The 17,785-nt window shown below is 37.8% G+C and overlaps 1 protein-coding gene across 5 annotated transcripts in view; it reads right to left on the reverse strand.

The window, feature by feature from the left end:
- Positions 1-8,186: 8,186 nt before the first annotated feature.
- ZDHHC15 (zDHHC palmitoyltransferase 15) overlaps positions 8,187-17,785 on the reverse strand; it is a 126,566-nt gene continuing 116,967 nt past the window's right edge. Inside the window, exon 11 of one of the 5 annotated variants that reach the window (XM_082377352.1) lies at positions 8,187-12,760. In XM_082377352.1, coding sequence (XP_082233478.1) covers positions 12,662-12,760 — 99 coding nt within the window. In that variant the 3' untranslated portion in view covers positions 8,187-12,661. Of the gene's footprint in view, positions 14,754-15,752; positions 16,151-17,785 lie in introns of those variants that run through there. The other 4 variants (XM_082377353.1, XM_082377354.1, XM_082377351.1 and 1 more) reach the window with 4 other exon arrangements.

The following is a 17,785-nucleotide window of genomic DNA, read 5'->3' on the forward strand; positions in this document are numbered from 1 at the left end:
ACAAACTGTTTTGTGTACACCATGTTCCTTTTGGTTGTAGTCACTGAAGTCTCTGTTCCTTTTGCTCATGTTCAGCTAATGTTTTGACAGATTTTCTTGAATGCCAGGAGATAAAGACAAAACAAGGGATAACAAAAGAAACATAAAAGAGAAATAAAATCAACCTCTCCAACCAAACACCTTTTCCAGCTTTTGCAGATTGGCTCTGTGCTGGGGCACTCCTTTAACAGGCTTGCACTGAACCTAAGGATAAGCCCAAGGTGAAAGCTGAGAACTTCTCTCTTGCCCTGGACATGGACGTGGGTATCTAAATTCACCTGCATCCATGGGTGCATTAGGGTGCTTCCTAATTTTCCAAACAATCTCCCTCAGCTTTTCCTCTCAAACTTTAGGTAGTGTATTGTCTTAGCCAAATCTTTTGCCCCAGGCATCTGTAGGGTTTTATTGCTCCTTGCAGTATTTTCCAGCAATGCCCACAACTATTCCATCCTGAGTTCCAAGTTTGGAAACTAAAGATTGGTGTCTTGCATCAGTCCTTCAAGTTGCTCCCAGACAGGTTAGAACAGACATACACAGGTCCCATCAGAGTAAGTTCTGCTCTGCTCCAACTGGAACTAGAGAGCAAAGTCCCACAGGGGGGAACATTGTCTGCCACCACTTCAAGACTGACACTGCATCAAGGAGTGGGTATGACAAGGGCAAGTAAAACTGCCAGAAAGTTTTCCTATTATTTTCAAATTTTCTTTTTCCTGATTCAATGTTCACTTGGTTGCTATAAACAGTTGACTGTTTTCCAGATTTCTGACAAACTTGGTTCTGTTTCTGCTATTTTTTATTTTTTAATATTTCTGTGTGGGACTTCCCAGAGGTCCAGTGGTTAAGACTCCATGCTTCCACTGCAGGGGGTGCAGGTTCGATCCCTGGTTGGGGAACTAGGATTCCAAATGCCATGCAGTGTGGCCAAAAAAAGAAAATATTTCTGTGAGAGGACAGGAGCTTAGAGTTGCCTGCTCAGCCATTTTGTTGATGTAACTCTTTTAATTTTGAAAGATAGTTTTGCTGGTTGTAAAAATTCTTCATTGATAGTTTTCTTTTCTTTCAGCCTTTTGCATATATCACCTTTATATCTTCTGGCCTACGTGGGTTCTAGTGAGAAATAAACTGTTACTCTTATTGAGATTGTCTTGTACATGATGAGTCATTTTTCTCTTGCTGTTTTCTAGATTTTCTATTTGTCTTTGGGTTTCAAAATTTTTTTACTTTAAACTGTCTGGGTGTGGCTCTCTTTGCATTTATCCTATTGGAGTTCGTTGAGCTCTTGGATATATAGCTTAATGTTTTTCATTAAATTTGGGAAGTTTTCAGCCATTATTTCTTTGGATACTTTTTGTGCTCCTTTCCCTCTTTTCTCCTTGTGGTACTTCCATTACATATATGTTGGTTTATTTAAAGATGCCCTACATTTATTTGACTCTACTAACTTTTCTTCATCCTTTTCCCTCTCTAGTCTTTGGATTACATAATTTCCATCATGTGTCTTTAAGTTTGCTGATTCTTTCATCTTCCAGCTTAAATCTACTGTTGAGCATCTCAGTAAATTTTTCATTTAAATTATTTTAGTTTTGAACTCCAGAATTTCCTATTGTTGGGTTTTTTTTTTGGTAAATTTTTGTCTATTGATTCTATTTGAAAAAAAAGTATCATTGTACTTTTATTGCTTTGATCATGGTTTCCTTTAGTTCTTTGAGCATATTTATTATAGCTGCTTTGAAGTTTTGCCTGCTAAGTCCAACCTGTGGTCTCTCTCAAAGGCAGTTTGTGTTACCTGATTTTTTCCCATGTATTGATCATACTTTCATTTTTCTTTGCATGTTCCATAATTTGTTATTGGAAATTGGACATTTCCGATAACACAGTGTAGTAACTCAGGGGTACTGATCACTCTGCCCTTGGGGCTTTTTTTTGGCTTGGTTTTTAGTTTAGAGACTTAGCTGTACTATTTAAATGAAGTCTATTTCTGCTTCAGTGTGAAGTATCTGATGTCACTCTTCAGAGCATGAAGCCTTGAACATGCATACAGTCCCCATGGGATGACATAATTTTAGCAGGCCTCTTTATTACTGTGTCTTTCCCTTATATCTGTTAAACTGTCTGCCTCTGTTAGTATAATATCCAGCCATTTGCATTTACTAATTGCTGGGTGATGCTCTATTTATTAAAACAGTGACCTGGGTCATAAATTGCTGTACAGTCTGATCCAATTGAATTTGGGCATTTTTGCAGCAGTAGTCTTTGAAACCAGTTTTTGAAGTTTGTTCCTACTACAGGAGGGCTCTTGTTTGCTGTGTAGGGGTGGAAAATTTTTCCTTTCCCCCTTCTAGGTTATTTGGCTGGTCTAATAATTAAATTGATATGACAGGTTAACGAGAAAAACAACAAAAGTTTAATAACATGTATACTTCCTGCATACATGGGAGATACCTAGGAAAACTGAGTAACTCTGAAATGGGTGAAGTCGTCACCTTAAGTACTATCTTCAGCTAAAGACAAAAGATGTTGGGGGTGAGGAATCACTTATGGGAAGTTAACAGGAAAAGCATAGTAGTTATACAGATTGAAGTCATTGCCTCTCCACTGATAAGAGTTTTTAGAGATTTAGAGTCATCCTTCTCTTCCTGGTACAGAAAGGGAGACATGCTTACAAATAGAGATTTCCCTTATAAATGTAAATATTTCTTACAAAAGGGTAAATTCTACTCAGTTTTCAGAGCTTCTCTCATGTCTACTGTTTTTTTTTTTTTAATAACCAGCTTAAGATAGTCAATATGCCAAAGAGTCATATTTTGGGGTGGCAAAATCTGCTCCCCTTCAGTTGTCTCTTTCCATGATTCTCCCTGTTAAACATCTAGCTGGTCTATGGCTTATCTTATTTCTCTAATGGAGCTATAGCATTAGCTATATATATGCTATATATTATGCTATTTATATACTAAAATCTCCATTGCTTTTAAGAGCACCATTAAGCTTGAATTACCCTACATTGTATTCCAAATAAATTCTATTCTCTTGGGGAGAGCATTGAGCTATCTGTTCTTATTTCCTGCCTCTCATCCTTGGGCAAAATCTCTATACCGCTGCCCCAGAACAGCTGGCAGGAAAAGTGGCCCACTTCTCTCAGAGTGAAACTTCTGATTTATGAGCAGGACACTGGTTGGGGGTAGTAACCTCTGGTCTTCTTGGCTTACTTTTCCTGGAGCTCTCTCCTTGGCTGCCTCTCCTTGTTGCATGAGCAAGCTTGTGTGAGGATGATCAGACACTGGTATTCTCAGTCTGCCTTGCCTGGGGTGGAACTTCTGTCCCACAATTGTGGGCTGGTGGATGAAGAGTCCCAAAGTTATCAACCACTCTTGCCTAGGATAGAGCTTCTGCCACATGGAACTGGAGGGTGGGATGAGGGTGGTCTCCCACTCCAGGGCAAATTCCGTAGCCTTCACCGGTAAGTTGTGGGGAGAGGTAGGCTGCACCTGTTTGGGGTAGAGCTTGCAACATGCTGAGCCAGTGAGGGGGGCAAATGCAGGGAGCAGGTTGTGTTTCAAATGCCATAAACTTGCTGTTAGTAGTGAAATGTAGTAGATTTTCTTACATCACTGTTTCTTCATTTGCTATATGCTCATAGGAGAATTCCAAGAGACTTAAAATGCCTGTTTTAAAAATAATTTTTGATGGGGAAAGTGTCTGTGGAGGTTTTCACACCACTATTCTGGAATTTATCTCCTTTGGCTATTATTTCATCAAAGTGTTTCTCTGCATCCTCCCCTTAGAACAAACAATTACTTTTATATTAAGCAGCTTGGAGTTGTTCCACAGCTCAATGATTGTATGTTCTTTTTATTTCAGTCTTTTTTCTTCTGTTTAATTTTAGATAATTTCTAAACAACTTGCTATGCAATCAAGTTCACTAATCATTTTTCTTCTGTTTCTAATGATCTGTTAATAGCATACAGCACATCTGTCATCTCTGTCATTTTTTTTAACTATAGAAGTTCAATTTTTATATTTTTCATGTTTCTTCTTAACATGCTTATGTTTTCTTCTACCTTTTTGAACATATGGAATATAATTATAATAACTGTTTTAACATTTGTTTTCTACAATTTCTATTATCTCACTTCTGGGTCTGTTTTTACCGTTAATTTTTCTTTCCTTTATTGGTTTTATTTTACTGCTCATTTGAATGGCTGGTAATTATGTATTGAGTGCCAGATACTGTGAATTTTTTCATGTTGGGTGCTAGATATGTTCTTTTCTGTTTTTTTTTTCTAATCTTTTGGCCATGCAGCATGTGGGATCTTAGTTTCCTGACCAGGGACCAAACCCGCGCCCCCTGCATTGGAAGCGTGGAGTCTTAACCACTGGACCGCCAGGGAAGTCCACTAGATATTTTCATTACTGTTAATTCTTTTTTTAAAATTAATTAATTAATTTTATTTTATTTATTTGGTTGCATCGGGTCTTAGTTGTGGCAGGCAGGCTCCTTAGTTGCAGCTCAAGGGCTCCTTAGTTGTGGCTCATGGCCTCCTTAGTTGTAGCTATCCAGCTTCTTAGTTGCGGCAGGCAGGCTCCTTAGTTGCAGCACGTGGGTTCCTTAGTTGCAGCAGGTGGGCTCCTTAGTTATGGCTCATGGGCTCCTTAGTTTTGGCTCACCATCTCCTTAGTTGTGGCATGCATGTGGGATCTAGTTCCCAGACCAGTGATTGAACCTGGGCCCAGAGTCTTAACCACTGCACCACCAGGGAAGTCCCATAATTCTTGAGTTTTGTTCTGAGACACAGTGAAGTTACTTATGAACAATTTGATCTTCATAAGGCTTGTTCTTAAGCTTTGCTCAGTAGGTCCAGAGCACCCTTTAGTCAAGGCATAATTTTCCCCATTACTCACTACATAATACCCTTGTGAACACTTATATCTCTTGGTCCATGAGTTACCAGTTTTTTCCACTATGGCTGGAGGCAAAATGAACTGTTTCTGGCCCAGAGATTCAGAGATTGTTTCCTGTGTTCCTTTTGGATAGTTCTTGAGGGTCTCCACTTTGAGAACCACTGCCATGTAGCATAAATTCACACAACATTAAAAGAGTTATTTAAACTTTAGGCATGCAATTTGCAAGATCCAACAAATGACAGGGGGTTTGAGAGTAAAAAAAAAAAAGGCATAATGCTTATAATAGAAAATTCTCCTTAAAAGCCCATTTCTGACATTTAAGAACCAGTGTCAGTGTCACTAAAAATAACACTGACATGAACTAAATATTCCAACAGCTGTCATCTTAAAACTCCTTGAATTTGATGAGAAACATTTGGTCCCCTGTTGTCTGAAGAGAAGACTTTATATAGTACCTGCTGTGTACATAGCCGATCTCTCTGATATCCTTAGCAACAGCCATTCTGCTGCTCATCCAACTGCTCCAAAGCCTTGGGTAATAGGGAGGAGGATTATGGAAATAGCAAATTCTGAAAATATAATAAACTCAGCCATAGACTTTGCATTAATTGGTAACCTGTAGCCCAGTTTGATAATGCAACACAGTATCACATACAGGTTCACTTATTTGATTTGATGATTCTATAAAGATGGGACACAATTTAAAGTAGGAATTCTTAACTAGGATATATGAACATATTTCAGAGTATCTGGAAATCCTCTGAAATTATAAAATTCTCTGTGTGTTTGTGTGTGCGTGTACTTTTCTGTGGAGAGTGTCCATAGCTTTCTTTAGATTCTCAAAGGGGTGCATGACCAAAATAAGATTTAGGGTCCCTAGTTTAAGGCAACCTCAAATGAGTTCAATTTCCCTCTCTCCCTCTTTTCCTACTACCCTTTTTTTCTTTCTTGACAATAGTATTCACAAAGGTAATAGCTCATAGCAGTGAGAATTATTATAAAGAAGTAGATTTAAAGCTGGATTGGGTAGCACTAGAAAGACTCCATAAAAAATACATTGTTTTATTTATCAACTAGGATTGTAGTGTCTACACCCTTTGAAAACAGTCATATAAGGGCAAAGTTGTTTCTGACGACTTTGGTTGAACTGAACTTGTCTAAAACTACCAGGTGAGTAAAAAGCAGAAAACTTCCCAAGTTCATGATAAATGAAAGTATTTAAAAGTAATGTTTATATATAGAGCTCCAGGTGGTTTTGTTACAATAATCAGACAGAGGCAGTGATAGAAATGCAAATATGAAGTTCTCTGGATCAGTATAGATATAGAAGAGGTAAGTTAATTTTACCCACAACAAAATTACAATTTTAATAGATTGATAATATGTAGGTAGAAAATAGAAGGCTTCAAAGTTTAGGGGGAATCATAATCAAGTGGAAAATAGGTTAAAATGTTAATGTTTCCCATCTTGGCTTATTTCCCCCAGTATTCCCCCTTAATTTTTTACAACTCACAGAACCCTCAACCCTCAGTACCCAGTAGCCCTGCCACACACACACTTATGATTCAGAAGCCACTTCAGATTTGCATTTGTACTCGTTCCCTCTGAACTACATTACTCTAATAAGTGCTTTCTAATTGTCCAGGGTAATTTATGTATGGTATGACAGTGGATTGGTAAATATAACTTAATAACAATTTCTGACTAATTGGTAGCCCACATTCTTTAATGCTCCAATAGCAAAACTTTTGCTTTCCTTGTACAATGAATTGCATTTTATTTTTCTTGAAATTCTTATATACTACAGCCATATTTATTTTAGAGTTTGCCAATGCCAACTAAAGAATGTTGCTTGCCATCTGGCTCTACAAAGCTTAAGTCACTGGACACTGTAGTCACTGACCTTTAACACACCCTGAAATGAGTTCAGGGTGGAGATCAGGAATGAGGCACTCTGGGAAAAGCTGGCAGAACAGGCCTTCAGATAGATATTTTCAGTAGGAAGTTTTATGAACCCAAATTCTTGCATCTTCTCATACCTAGAAAAGCACTAAAATCATTAATGGAGACAACTGCTCCTCGTGACTAGCAGCAACCTTCTACTGAGATGTGTGCTTAATTGCACATACCCCCTTCACCAAAATCACACATATACTGACCTCCCCCAACCCCCCCAATCTCTTCAGAGTAGTTCCTCAGCGCTATCTGAGAGGCTGTCTCATGGGCTATAGTCCTTAGCCCCAAATAAAACTGAACTCACAGCTCTCACATTGTGGGGTGTTTTTTTTTTTTTTTTGTCAACACCAACATTGTCAGGATCTGGGTCTAATATTGTGCTAATTTGCAAAGTTGATATAAATACTTCAGTTAAGGTTTATGAGGAAAATTTCTTTTAAAACCATAAACATATTCAAATACTTTTAATAAAAGTTTGCTTAAAATGTACTTTTTACTATCATAAATTTTCCACCCCGTGAAAGTCTAAACAATGAAACATGCTACTGTGTGAGAATGAGTATTTTAACATTCAAAAAGAAACTAATTTTTCAATGTCCCTACATTTGGTGAGAAAATTAATTTGTAAATTTTGTTGTTTATAACATGAAGAAAATACATGTCTATATCTTTACGCATTCCTGTATGAACCATTTTACGTATATCTATAAATTAAAGCTTCCTTTTAAACATCTATGCCTTGAATTTCCTTAGTAACCTCTACTCAAATAAGATTCCTGTAAAAAGGTCTCCTCTTTTATGCATTTTTAAAATCTAGAATCATCAGCTACCTTTGTTTCTGGTATTTGAATTTTTTACATTGTGTTTGTTATGCAAATTAAAGCTGTTTATAGCTGATGCATTGGAATAAATGAAATGGGAGTTTTCAACTGAGATGTTCTGAGGTCTTTACCTAGTCAAAGTAAGTACTTTTTAAATAAGCTTAATTGGAATAAAAGACTTCTTTCTGGTTTGTGTTGTCTGACCTCTACAGGTTGGGCCTTTCCAAAGTGATTCTCCATTATTATTTAGTCATGGTCAGCAATTTTGTTCCAAACTTCAGCTTTCAGTGCTCTGCATTTTCAATGACTTCTGCCTTCTTGTTGGCTAATTCTGTCTGAAAATTATTTTTTTGTGCAAATGAAGCATCTATTGAGGGGAAGCTTATCTGAGGCTTACTGAATAAGGGTCTCTCCAAATGTTTCTCTGAGGGTAAGATATAAATTAGGAGCAAGTGGACCACTGTAATCTTTTCTCAGCATCATTGTATTTTTTTTTCAGGTAACATGCATCTGGAGAATAATAAACATAGTCTTCACTGTAAGAAAAAGGAAACCAGAGTTCATATCACCCTTAGACATATAAGTTTTCTTTTTCTTTTTACTTATCACAATAACAGAGGGAAAGGCAAAAGATGTGTGAGGCTGAGCAGACTGAACTTGATTAAGTGACATTAGACTAGTCAGCATTCTATCTAAAAGCCATTGCTGCTAATTTCCCAACTAATATCCATGTAGGAACATAAGAAACACTGAGCACAGGGACGGGGCGGGTGTTTGGAAGATGAGATGTTACAGAGGAGTCTACATGCCACATACAAATCAACCTGGGAGTGAATAAACTCCACTATTACACCCATGAAATGAGAAGTATAGAAACTTCCATCAAGGTGGTCTGAAATTTTAGCCTTTGCCAACATTGTTTAACAACTCCATAATATAGAAAAGAAATGACAATTTTATGCATATGCTTTTAATAAAGAACTTAGGAAGATAAAGCTGGTCAGTATTTGTGGGTATTTTTGTAGCAAGACACATGGTTTTAAGAATATTATATACAATTACTTTGAGCAGATTGGTGGAAAAAAGGGTTTGTAGCAAATTGGCAACTTGAGCGTAACTGCTGAGGTCTCCAGTGCTTTTCTTTTTCTGGCTCTCCAATGCATGTCATATATTACCAAGACCCAGTACAAGCTTTCCTGCTGCATTAAAGAATACATTTAATAGTTTAATAGTTTTGAACACTGTGTGGGACACAGCCCTAGCCCTTTTGGGGAAGTAAACGATCATGGGTTGCATGCTATTAGGTGCCATCCGTTCATTATTATATTACATAATACCTGCATGCAAAAGACTACAATTTAATATGGTACATTATAGCTCTGGTTAAAGAAATGCAGATGTACCATACCTCATAAACTATTTACTACTGATTGGATGGAACTCGTGAATTTTCAAAGAACATGAGACTTGTGGAAAGGTCTAACAATCTTGTCACATGCCTTCTGTGACTCTGATAGAGGCACAGAACATGTCTTTGGCACCAACTGAGTACCTTAGCTACTCTAGGAGCAGAAGTTTTAGAACGTATGAATGGAATATTCTTCACCTGCAGTGACTGTTGGACTTTTTTCTAAGAGGACAGAGACTCATTCCTTTAAAGTATTTGCTCCTGATGACCAGGCAGCCTGCTTTTGGGGTACTATGTGTGTGCACACATGTATAGATATATATGTGTGATGATAGGTGAAAGGGATAGGCTTTGCATGACTGTTATATTCCTATGAATTTGGGCCATATTAAATTTCAGGTGCACGTTATAATAATGTATATTCAATATTCTTATACCTGCTAGGATTGTGCTTAAATCTTCATTAATCTCAATGTCTACACTTTGTGCAACTTGGCATAAACATGAGGAAGCACATTCTTTTCTCTGGCAAAGACAATCCTGAGAGTGGGCTCTATGGGTGCCAGAGGACATAATGGCACTGGCTGATGCCACACAGTGTGAAATATATGTGTCACATGGGGCCAGAAGGGGAAAGAGGCACATATTACACTTCTATCACATAGAAAATAAGAATTGCATAAATTGCATACTTTCAGATTTTGGACAAAGTGAGACTCTTCTGAAATGTGGTCCTGCCCCAATTGCTCTCAGTGTTCTAGGCTGCTCCATGGTTATTCCAGTACTGGGAAGTCAAGTCACTCTAACGGTGCACTGGACATGGCAATTGTGAGTTCTGTCCCAGACAGCTATGTGCTTTTGGAGGGTGCTTCATTTCTTTTGTCCTTAATTTTTCAGGTTGTACCATGGGGAAAATCACTTCTATTCCACCTCTTTCCAAGGACATTGTTGGAATGAATGGAATAACATTAATAAGGTACTCTAAGTTCTGCAAGAACAAATCATCAATGAGAGTGTGGAAGAAAGAATGGAGCACACCGATTTGTTTAGAAATACTGTTCTGGTTAAACTTTGCATTCCATTCCTGCAATGAAGGATATATAAGAGCACTGGGGAGTTACATAGCACCTTTCACCTGTATGATCCTAACAATGAGTGTCTTTGTTTTGCAAATGGGGAAGATGGGTACCAAAGATTGGGAAATGAGATCCCACAGAGGTTATTGGACATGGCCCCAAGGAAAAGAAAGCAAAGGAGCCAGATAAGGGTATGCTAATTATCAAACAAACCTGTCTGTCTTCCTTATAAATAGTCAACCAGTTGGGGGGGTGGTGTCTAGGTATAGAAGTCAATACTCAATGACCTATAACGGGGATAGTATCAGAATCTATAAGCTATTGGAATAAAGGTTCAGAGATAGGAATAGGGTTTCTCTATTTCCCTAAGCCCCTAGGTAAAACCCTGATTTATTTGGCCTTTTGAAGACAGTGTAAGTCTGTAAGACATTAAACAATCAACTTTGCATTATAGCTTTCCTGAGCTTTACCCTTCCAGTGCTTTTTTGTAGTTCCCTGACACTGTCTTTTATGACCTGATTTCTATGAGTGCTGAGTGCTGATACACTCTATTCATTAAATAAGTTCTTGATTCCTTCCTGACTTTGAATCATAGTTAGCGGCTATTCTGCCTAAACTCTTGGCAGAAGATGATGGATGGGAAAGATTGCTTTGAGGCCTACTGGCTGTGGAGTAAGCAACAGCCCTACCTTTAGGAAAGGTGCATTTCTACATGAATATAAGGCAAGCCTTGGCAAACATAAGACCATGTGGATGATCAAATAAGCTTTCAAGATAAACCCAAACAAGAGAGTGTTTTAAAGGGAAAGAGGAAGGGGGAAAAAAATCTTCCCATCTGAACATACACGACTTCTTCATGAAACCCATTGTGCATAGTCCTCTAGGCTGGTTCTTGGCATCTGAGTTTGAGAAATAGTCCCTGGCCCTAATAGATTTAGTCGTGTCTCGTATCCTCTCAAATGAAATGCTGGCCACAATCACAATCCATTTAACTTATGCTGAAAGTCTTACCATGACCAAAATTACCTAGAGGATTCAAATGAACAGGTCTTTCGTTGCTTTAAGTAGCTGAATTGCTGACATTCACAGCTCTACTGGAATCTGAACACTGAATTGTTTGTGGCAGGCAATTCTTTTTTACTCAAAAAGGTTTTAGGGGGAATAATTTAGCAAAACTAACATCCCTCTAGGAGCTCAACAACTTGTTATCAGTACGATGCCTCTAACTCACTGATCTCTGTAAGAGTTGGGACTTCTATTGTTAGCAGCTGGGCACTATGACACTGACTGAGAAATGAAAACCATCAATACTCTTAGGTATTATTATTATAGAGAAGCAGCATTAATGTCCATACTCATTGATTCAGGCACTAGGACTAAAATAAAGGCTTATTATAAATAAATTGGGAAATGGATGTAAACTATCTTAATGGCTGCACTACTACTGGAACTAAAAAAAAAAAAAGAAAAGAAAAGAAAAAAGAGAAAGAATTGGCATATTACTATTAGGTTTTTCACTATCTGTACACTAATCCCTGTTGTGAAAAAAAGTATCTTTAGTGCTAATTCTTAGGCTAATTTCAACTGTGAAACTTCATCCTTATTAACAGTATTGTAATTAAACCTGAACATCACCCTTAAACCCCTTAACAAAGCCAATGGTCCATAACTTAGGTTTATAGTTTTTCTTTCATCATAAGAGTAATTCATAAAGGCTAAAATAAAGCTAGGGAGCAGAGAAAAGAATAAACGTTACTGGAGAATTTTACCACAGTCTGGCATTAAAAGTCTTTAAAACACCAATCATTATGTTAAATAAAATGGAAATCTGATTTGATCTTCTCTCTTAGCTGTGGTGTTTTCAGGAATACCACACATCTATGACAGAGAACAGGTTTTACATAGTTGTTCAATTCCCAGTTTGAGGACCTTGATCACAGTGTTGAATCTCCCTCTTGAATTTTAGGTACCTGATATAGGGAAGGTGTTCACAGCTCAGCAAATATTTAAATTGCTATTAAAAAAATATGATTGAATAAAAACTTCAGATTTTTTTTAAGCTTCAATTTTCACAACACCACAGAAGAATTTTGTGTAAATATGCTGCACATATGCATGCTTATAAATGCACATGTGTACAAGCAGCAAGCTAGTCTGATTCCCCTCAATAAAACAAAGACTCTATAGATATGATTAACAGTCTTTCTAGGGGAGTTAAAGACTCCAAGGAAGTCTTTTGAGTTCCCCTTTACCTGACAGGAGGAATGAAAAGAGCCTCTGGAAAGATAAATATGTTACATTTAGGCTTTCACAGATGGGGAGAGGGGAAATGAAGAAAGAAGCAGAGGAAGACTGGCTTGAATTAATTGCTACCAGATTGATGAGTTCAGCTAGTAAATTAAATAACCTGTAAAGTCCTGAAACATCTATCTGCACAGCAAGTATTTGATGGGATGCTTTCAAATTGTGAAGCTTCCAATCTGCCATGGTGACTTATTTTGAAGATTAGAATGGTTCCCAACATTGAACTCTGTAAGCTTCATTGGAGATAGAGGGTCCTGGGAATGAAAAAAAGAAATTCACAGGTGAGCTAAACTACTGTAAATATCCACATGGTAACATCCATTGACAATAATATGCAACTGTTATACATTTTTGAAGAGTATGGGTCAGCACTGAAAAATATTAAGTGAAAAAAGCAGGATGCAAAATTACATATACAATGTTATACTTATTTTTAACCCAGAATCTTTATCTGGAACAAAGAGCAATGAAATACACTAAGTTGTTGAAAGTGGTGGATTCATGGGTAATTTATTTTCATTTTCTCTAATTTCTACTTGTATTTTCCACATTTCCTCTAGTACATATACATAATAATTTGATAATGCAAAAATATTTATTTCTGAAATTCACAAGAAATAACATAAGCTTTGAAACTGGGCAATTCTGAATTTGAATTCTAACTTTGCTATTTCCTATCTCTGTGATTCTGGAAAAATTAGTCTCTTCATCTGTAAAACAGGCATAACAAAATCTAACTAAAACAATATCTGGCATATAGTAGGTATATAGTAGGTACTCAAGCAGCTATTATTAGTATAAGCTTTCTGGAAAACAATTTGGCCATATATATTAATGGTCTTTTAAAAAGTTCATAGCGGTAGTTTTGCTTCTAGGAGCCTATCATAGGAAAATGATTATAAATGAGGAAAAAGTTTAAGTTCAATGATATTATTGGCAGCCTTACTCATAATAGTGAAAAACTGAATAAAATCTTAATGTTGGACAGCAGAGAATTGGTTAAGTAAACAATGGCATCTTGATGTAATGGGAAATTACTTTCAGCATTAGTGAAAAAAGCAGAATTCAAGCTGGAGAGGGTGTGGAGAAAAGGGAACCCTCTTGCACTGTTGGTGGGAATGTAAATTGATACAGCCACTATGGAGAACAGTATGGAGGTTCCTTAAAAAACTAAAAATAGAACTACCATTCGACCCAGTAATCCCACTACTGGGCATATACCCTGAGAAAACCATAACTCAAAAAGAGTCATGTACCAAAATGTTCATTGCAGCTCTATTTACAATAGCCAGGACATGGAAGCAACCTAAGTGTCCATCATTGGCTGAATGGATAAAGAAGATGTGGCACATATATACAATGGAATATTACTCAGCCATAAAACGAAACGAAATTGAGTTATTTGTAGTGAGGTGGATGGACCTAGAGTCTGTCATACAGAGTGAAGTAAGTCAGAAAGAGAAAAACAAATACAGTATGCTAACACATATATATGGAATCTAAGGAAAAGAAAAAAAAAAGGTCATGAAGAACCTAGTGGCAAGACGGGAATAAAGACACAGACCTACTAGAGAATGGACTTGAGGATATGGGGAGGGGGAAGGGTAAGCTGTGACAAAGTGAGAGAGTGGCATGGACATATATACACTACCAAACGTAAAATAGATAGCTAGTGGGAAGCAGCCGCATGGCACAGGGAGATCAGCTCTGTGCTTTGTGACCACCTAGAGGGGTGGGATAGGGAGGGTTGGAGGGAGGGAGATGCAAGAGGGAAGAGATATGGGAACATATGTATATGTATAACTGATTCACTTTGTTATAAAGCAAAAACTAGAACACCATTGTAAAGCAATTATACTCCAATAAAGATGTTAAAAAAAAAAGCAGAATTCAAAACTGAACACAATATGGTCTCAATGTTTAACAAATATATTCATATAAAATATCGATGGAATATAACAAAATGTTAACATGAGTTATCTTCAGGTGGTGGGATTATAGGTGATTTAAATTTTCTTCATAGTTTTTTCTCTTTTCTTTTATGTTTAATATACTTTTAAAATTATTTCTAACTTTTCCTCTTGGCCATGCTGTGTGGCTTGCGGGATCTTAGTTCCCTGACCAGGGATTGAACCTGGGCTCACGGCAGTGAAAGCGTCGACTCCTAACCACTGGACCTCCAGGGAATTTTCTAACGTATTTTTTTATTATAAAAGCAATTTATGTTCATCATAGAATAATTGGAAACTATAGAAAGGGATAAAGAAAAAAATGACCTATAATCTCAGAGACTGTTTCCCACCCTCCCTCCTTCGCATTCATTCATTTGACAAATATTTATTGAATACTTAGTATGTACGAGGCATTGTGCTAGAAGCTGGCACTAAAATGTGAACAAGACATAGTGACTGCTCTCAAGGAGCTTACAATCTAGTTTGGGCGACAGAAAAGTAAGTAGGCTATTACAACACAGAATAAAAGGGCTCTCATAATGTTATTATGGTGGCACCCAAAAGACATCAGTCAGTGATATACCCGAGTAAATGATGTGGAGGCTGAAACCTAGAGAATAAAGACTATATAGCCAGCTGAAGGAGACTGGAATGGAAGAGGTGGGAGGTTGCTGAGGAAGCATCCCAGTCATGGGAAGCATAAGTGGCATGTTTGAGGGGCTGAAAGAAGTTGAGGTGTGGCTCAAGTATAGAATGTGGGGATAGAACTGGTGAAGAGGAAGCTTCAGAGTTGAGAATCTGGAGAGATGAACAGGGGCTGGATCATAAAAGGGCTTGTAAGCCATGTTAAGGAGTTCAGACTATGCTGAAGCCAACAAAAGAGCCATTACACAGCTTTAAGTGTTTCATCATTCTAGTTGCAATATGGAGAATGGACTGGAAGAGGGGCAAGATGGGAATCAGGAAAATCAGTTAAAAAGCTATTGCAGTAACACAGATGACAGACACATGGTCTGGGGTCATGGTAATCAGGCTAGAAAAAGTACACGGTTTCCAGAGATATTTAGGAATTACAATCAACACACCTCAGTGAATAATTAGATGTGAGTGGGAGATGAAGGAGAAGGAACAAAACAGGTAATGGATTTTGGGGTGGGTGAAATTGAAAGGTACTTGGTTATTCAGGTCTGGAACTCAGGAAAGAGTTCTGGGCTGGAGATACATATCCAGTAGTTATCAGCATACGTATGCCCTTTAGCCAAGAAATGGGTAGACTCCCTAAGGAATGAGTAGATTTGTGTGATGGTCAGGAGAAAACCTAGCAAAGTTTGGGAAGACACTGTCTTAAGAAGGAGATGTCTGATGGTAGGGGTGGGGGGAAGAAGGGTGTAGGAAGTTCCAGAGAAGCATGAGAGAAGGATTTTTTTTTTTAATTTATTTATTTACTTATGGCTGTGTTGGGTCTTCGTTTCTGTGCGAGGGCTTTCTCCAGTTGCGGCAAGCGGGGGCCACTCTTCATCGCGGTGCGCGGGCCTCTCACCATAGCGGCCCCTCTCGTTGCAGAGCACAGGCTCCAGACGCGCAGGCTCAGCAATTATGGCTCACGGGCCCAGTTGCTCCGCAGCATGTGGGATCCTCCCAGACCAGGGCTCGAACCCGTGTCCCCTGCATTGGCAGGCAGACTCTCAACCACTGCGCCACCAGGGAAGCCCGAGAGAAGGATTTTTTTAATTTTTAAATTTAAATGTAGTAAAATTAACTTTTGTTTGGTTTACAGTTCTGTGAGCTTTTACACATGTGTAGAATCTTGAAACCACCATCTCAGATACAATGTAGAACTTCCTCCGCCCCCTAAGCCAGGCAACCACCAATCTGTTTTCTATGTATTTTTGCCTTTTCCAAAATTTCATACAAATGGAATCATATAGCACATAGCCTTTAAAAAAATATTTTTGTTTTTTTAAATTGAAGTATAGTTGACTTACAATATTATATTAGTTTCAGGTATACAACATAGTGATTTGATATTTTTATAGATTATGCACCATACAAAGGTTATTACAATATTATTGACTACATTCCCTGTGCTATGAACCGGGATTTTTTTCACTTACAATAATGCATTTTAGGTTCATCTATGTTGCTATGAGTATCAATTGTTCATTACTTTTGATTGCTGAGTAGTATAATTTGTTTACTCTTTACCCATTGAAGGACATTTCGTTTGCTTTCCAGGTTTGGGCTAGTATAAATAAAGCTGCTATAACCATTCATATACAAATTTTTGTGTGACACAGGTTTTCATTTTCTAGGGGAAATATGCAGGAGTAGGATTACTGGGTCATATGGTAAGTGTATGTTTAACGTTATAAGAAACTTTATAAGGAACTGTCAAACTGTTTTTCAGAGTACCTGAGCTATTTTGCATTCCCACAAGAAATGTATGAGAATTCCAATTGTTCTGCATCCTTATCAGCACTTGGAATTATCCCTATGTAAAAAAAAAAATTACCCATTCCAGTATGGGTATAAAGGAATCTCCTTGTGGTTTTAATTTGCATTTTCCTAATGGCTAGTGATATTGAGCAGCTTTCCTTCCCCCCACCTCCTCAATGGATATCTATATTTTATTTATTTATTAAAAATTTTTTTTCTTTTTTAAAAAAATTTGTTTATTTATTTTTTGGCTGCATTGGGTATTCGTTGCTGTGTGTGGGCTTTCTCTAGTTGCGGCGAGCAGGGGCTACTCTTCGTTGCGGTGCACGGCCTTCTCATTGCGGTGGCTTCTCTTGGTGTGGAGCACGGGCTCTAGGCACGTGGGCTTCAGTAGTTATGACGTACGAACTTCAGGGGTTGTGGCACGCAGGTGTGCGGGATTTCAGTAGTTGTGGCTCGCAGGCTCTAGAGCGCAGGCTCAGTAGTTGTGGTGCAAGGACTTTGTTGCTCCACGGCATGTGGGATCTTCCCAGACCAGGGCTCGAACCCATGTCCCCTGCATTGGCAGGCAGATTCTTAACCACTGCATCACCAGGGAAGTCCCATGGATATCTGTTTTTTAAAAGTAACTCCACTGCCATACTACCAATTTTCAAATGTGAATGACTATATTTTAACAAAGACTTTTGGCACTAATTTCATAGAATATTCACAATCAATTTAAATTTATTTTAATTGAAATATAGTTGATGTACAACATTATGTTAGCTTCAAGTGTACTACATGGTGATCTGACATTTGCATACATTATGAAATTATCACCCTGATAAGTCTAGTAACCATCTGTCTCCATACAAAGTTATTACAATACTATTGAACATATTCATATTT

Source organism: Balaenoptera borealis (assembly GCF_965194805.1).
Source record: "Balaenoptera borealis genome assembly, chromosome: X".
Taxonomy (NCBI): Eukaryota; Metazoa; Chordata; class Mammalia; order Artiodactyla; family Balaenopteridae; genus Balaenoptera; species Balaenoptera borealis.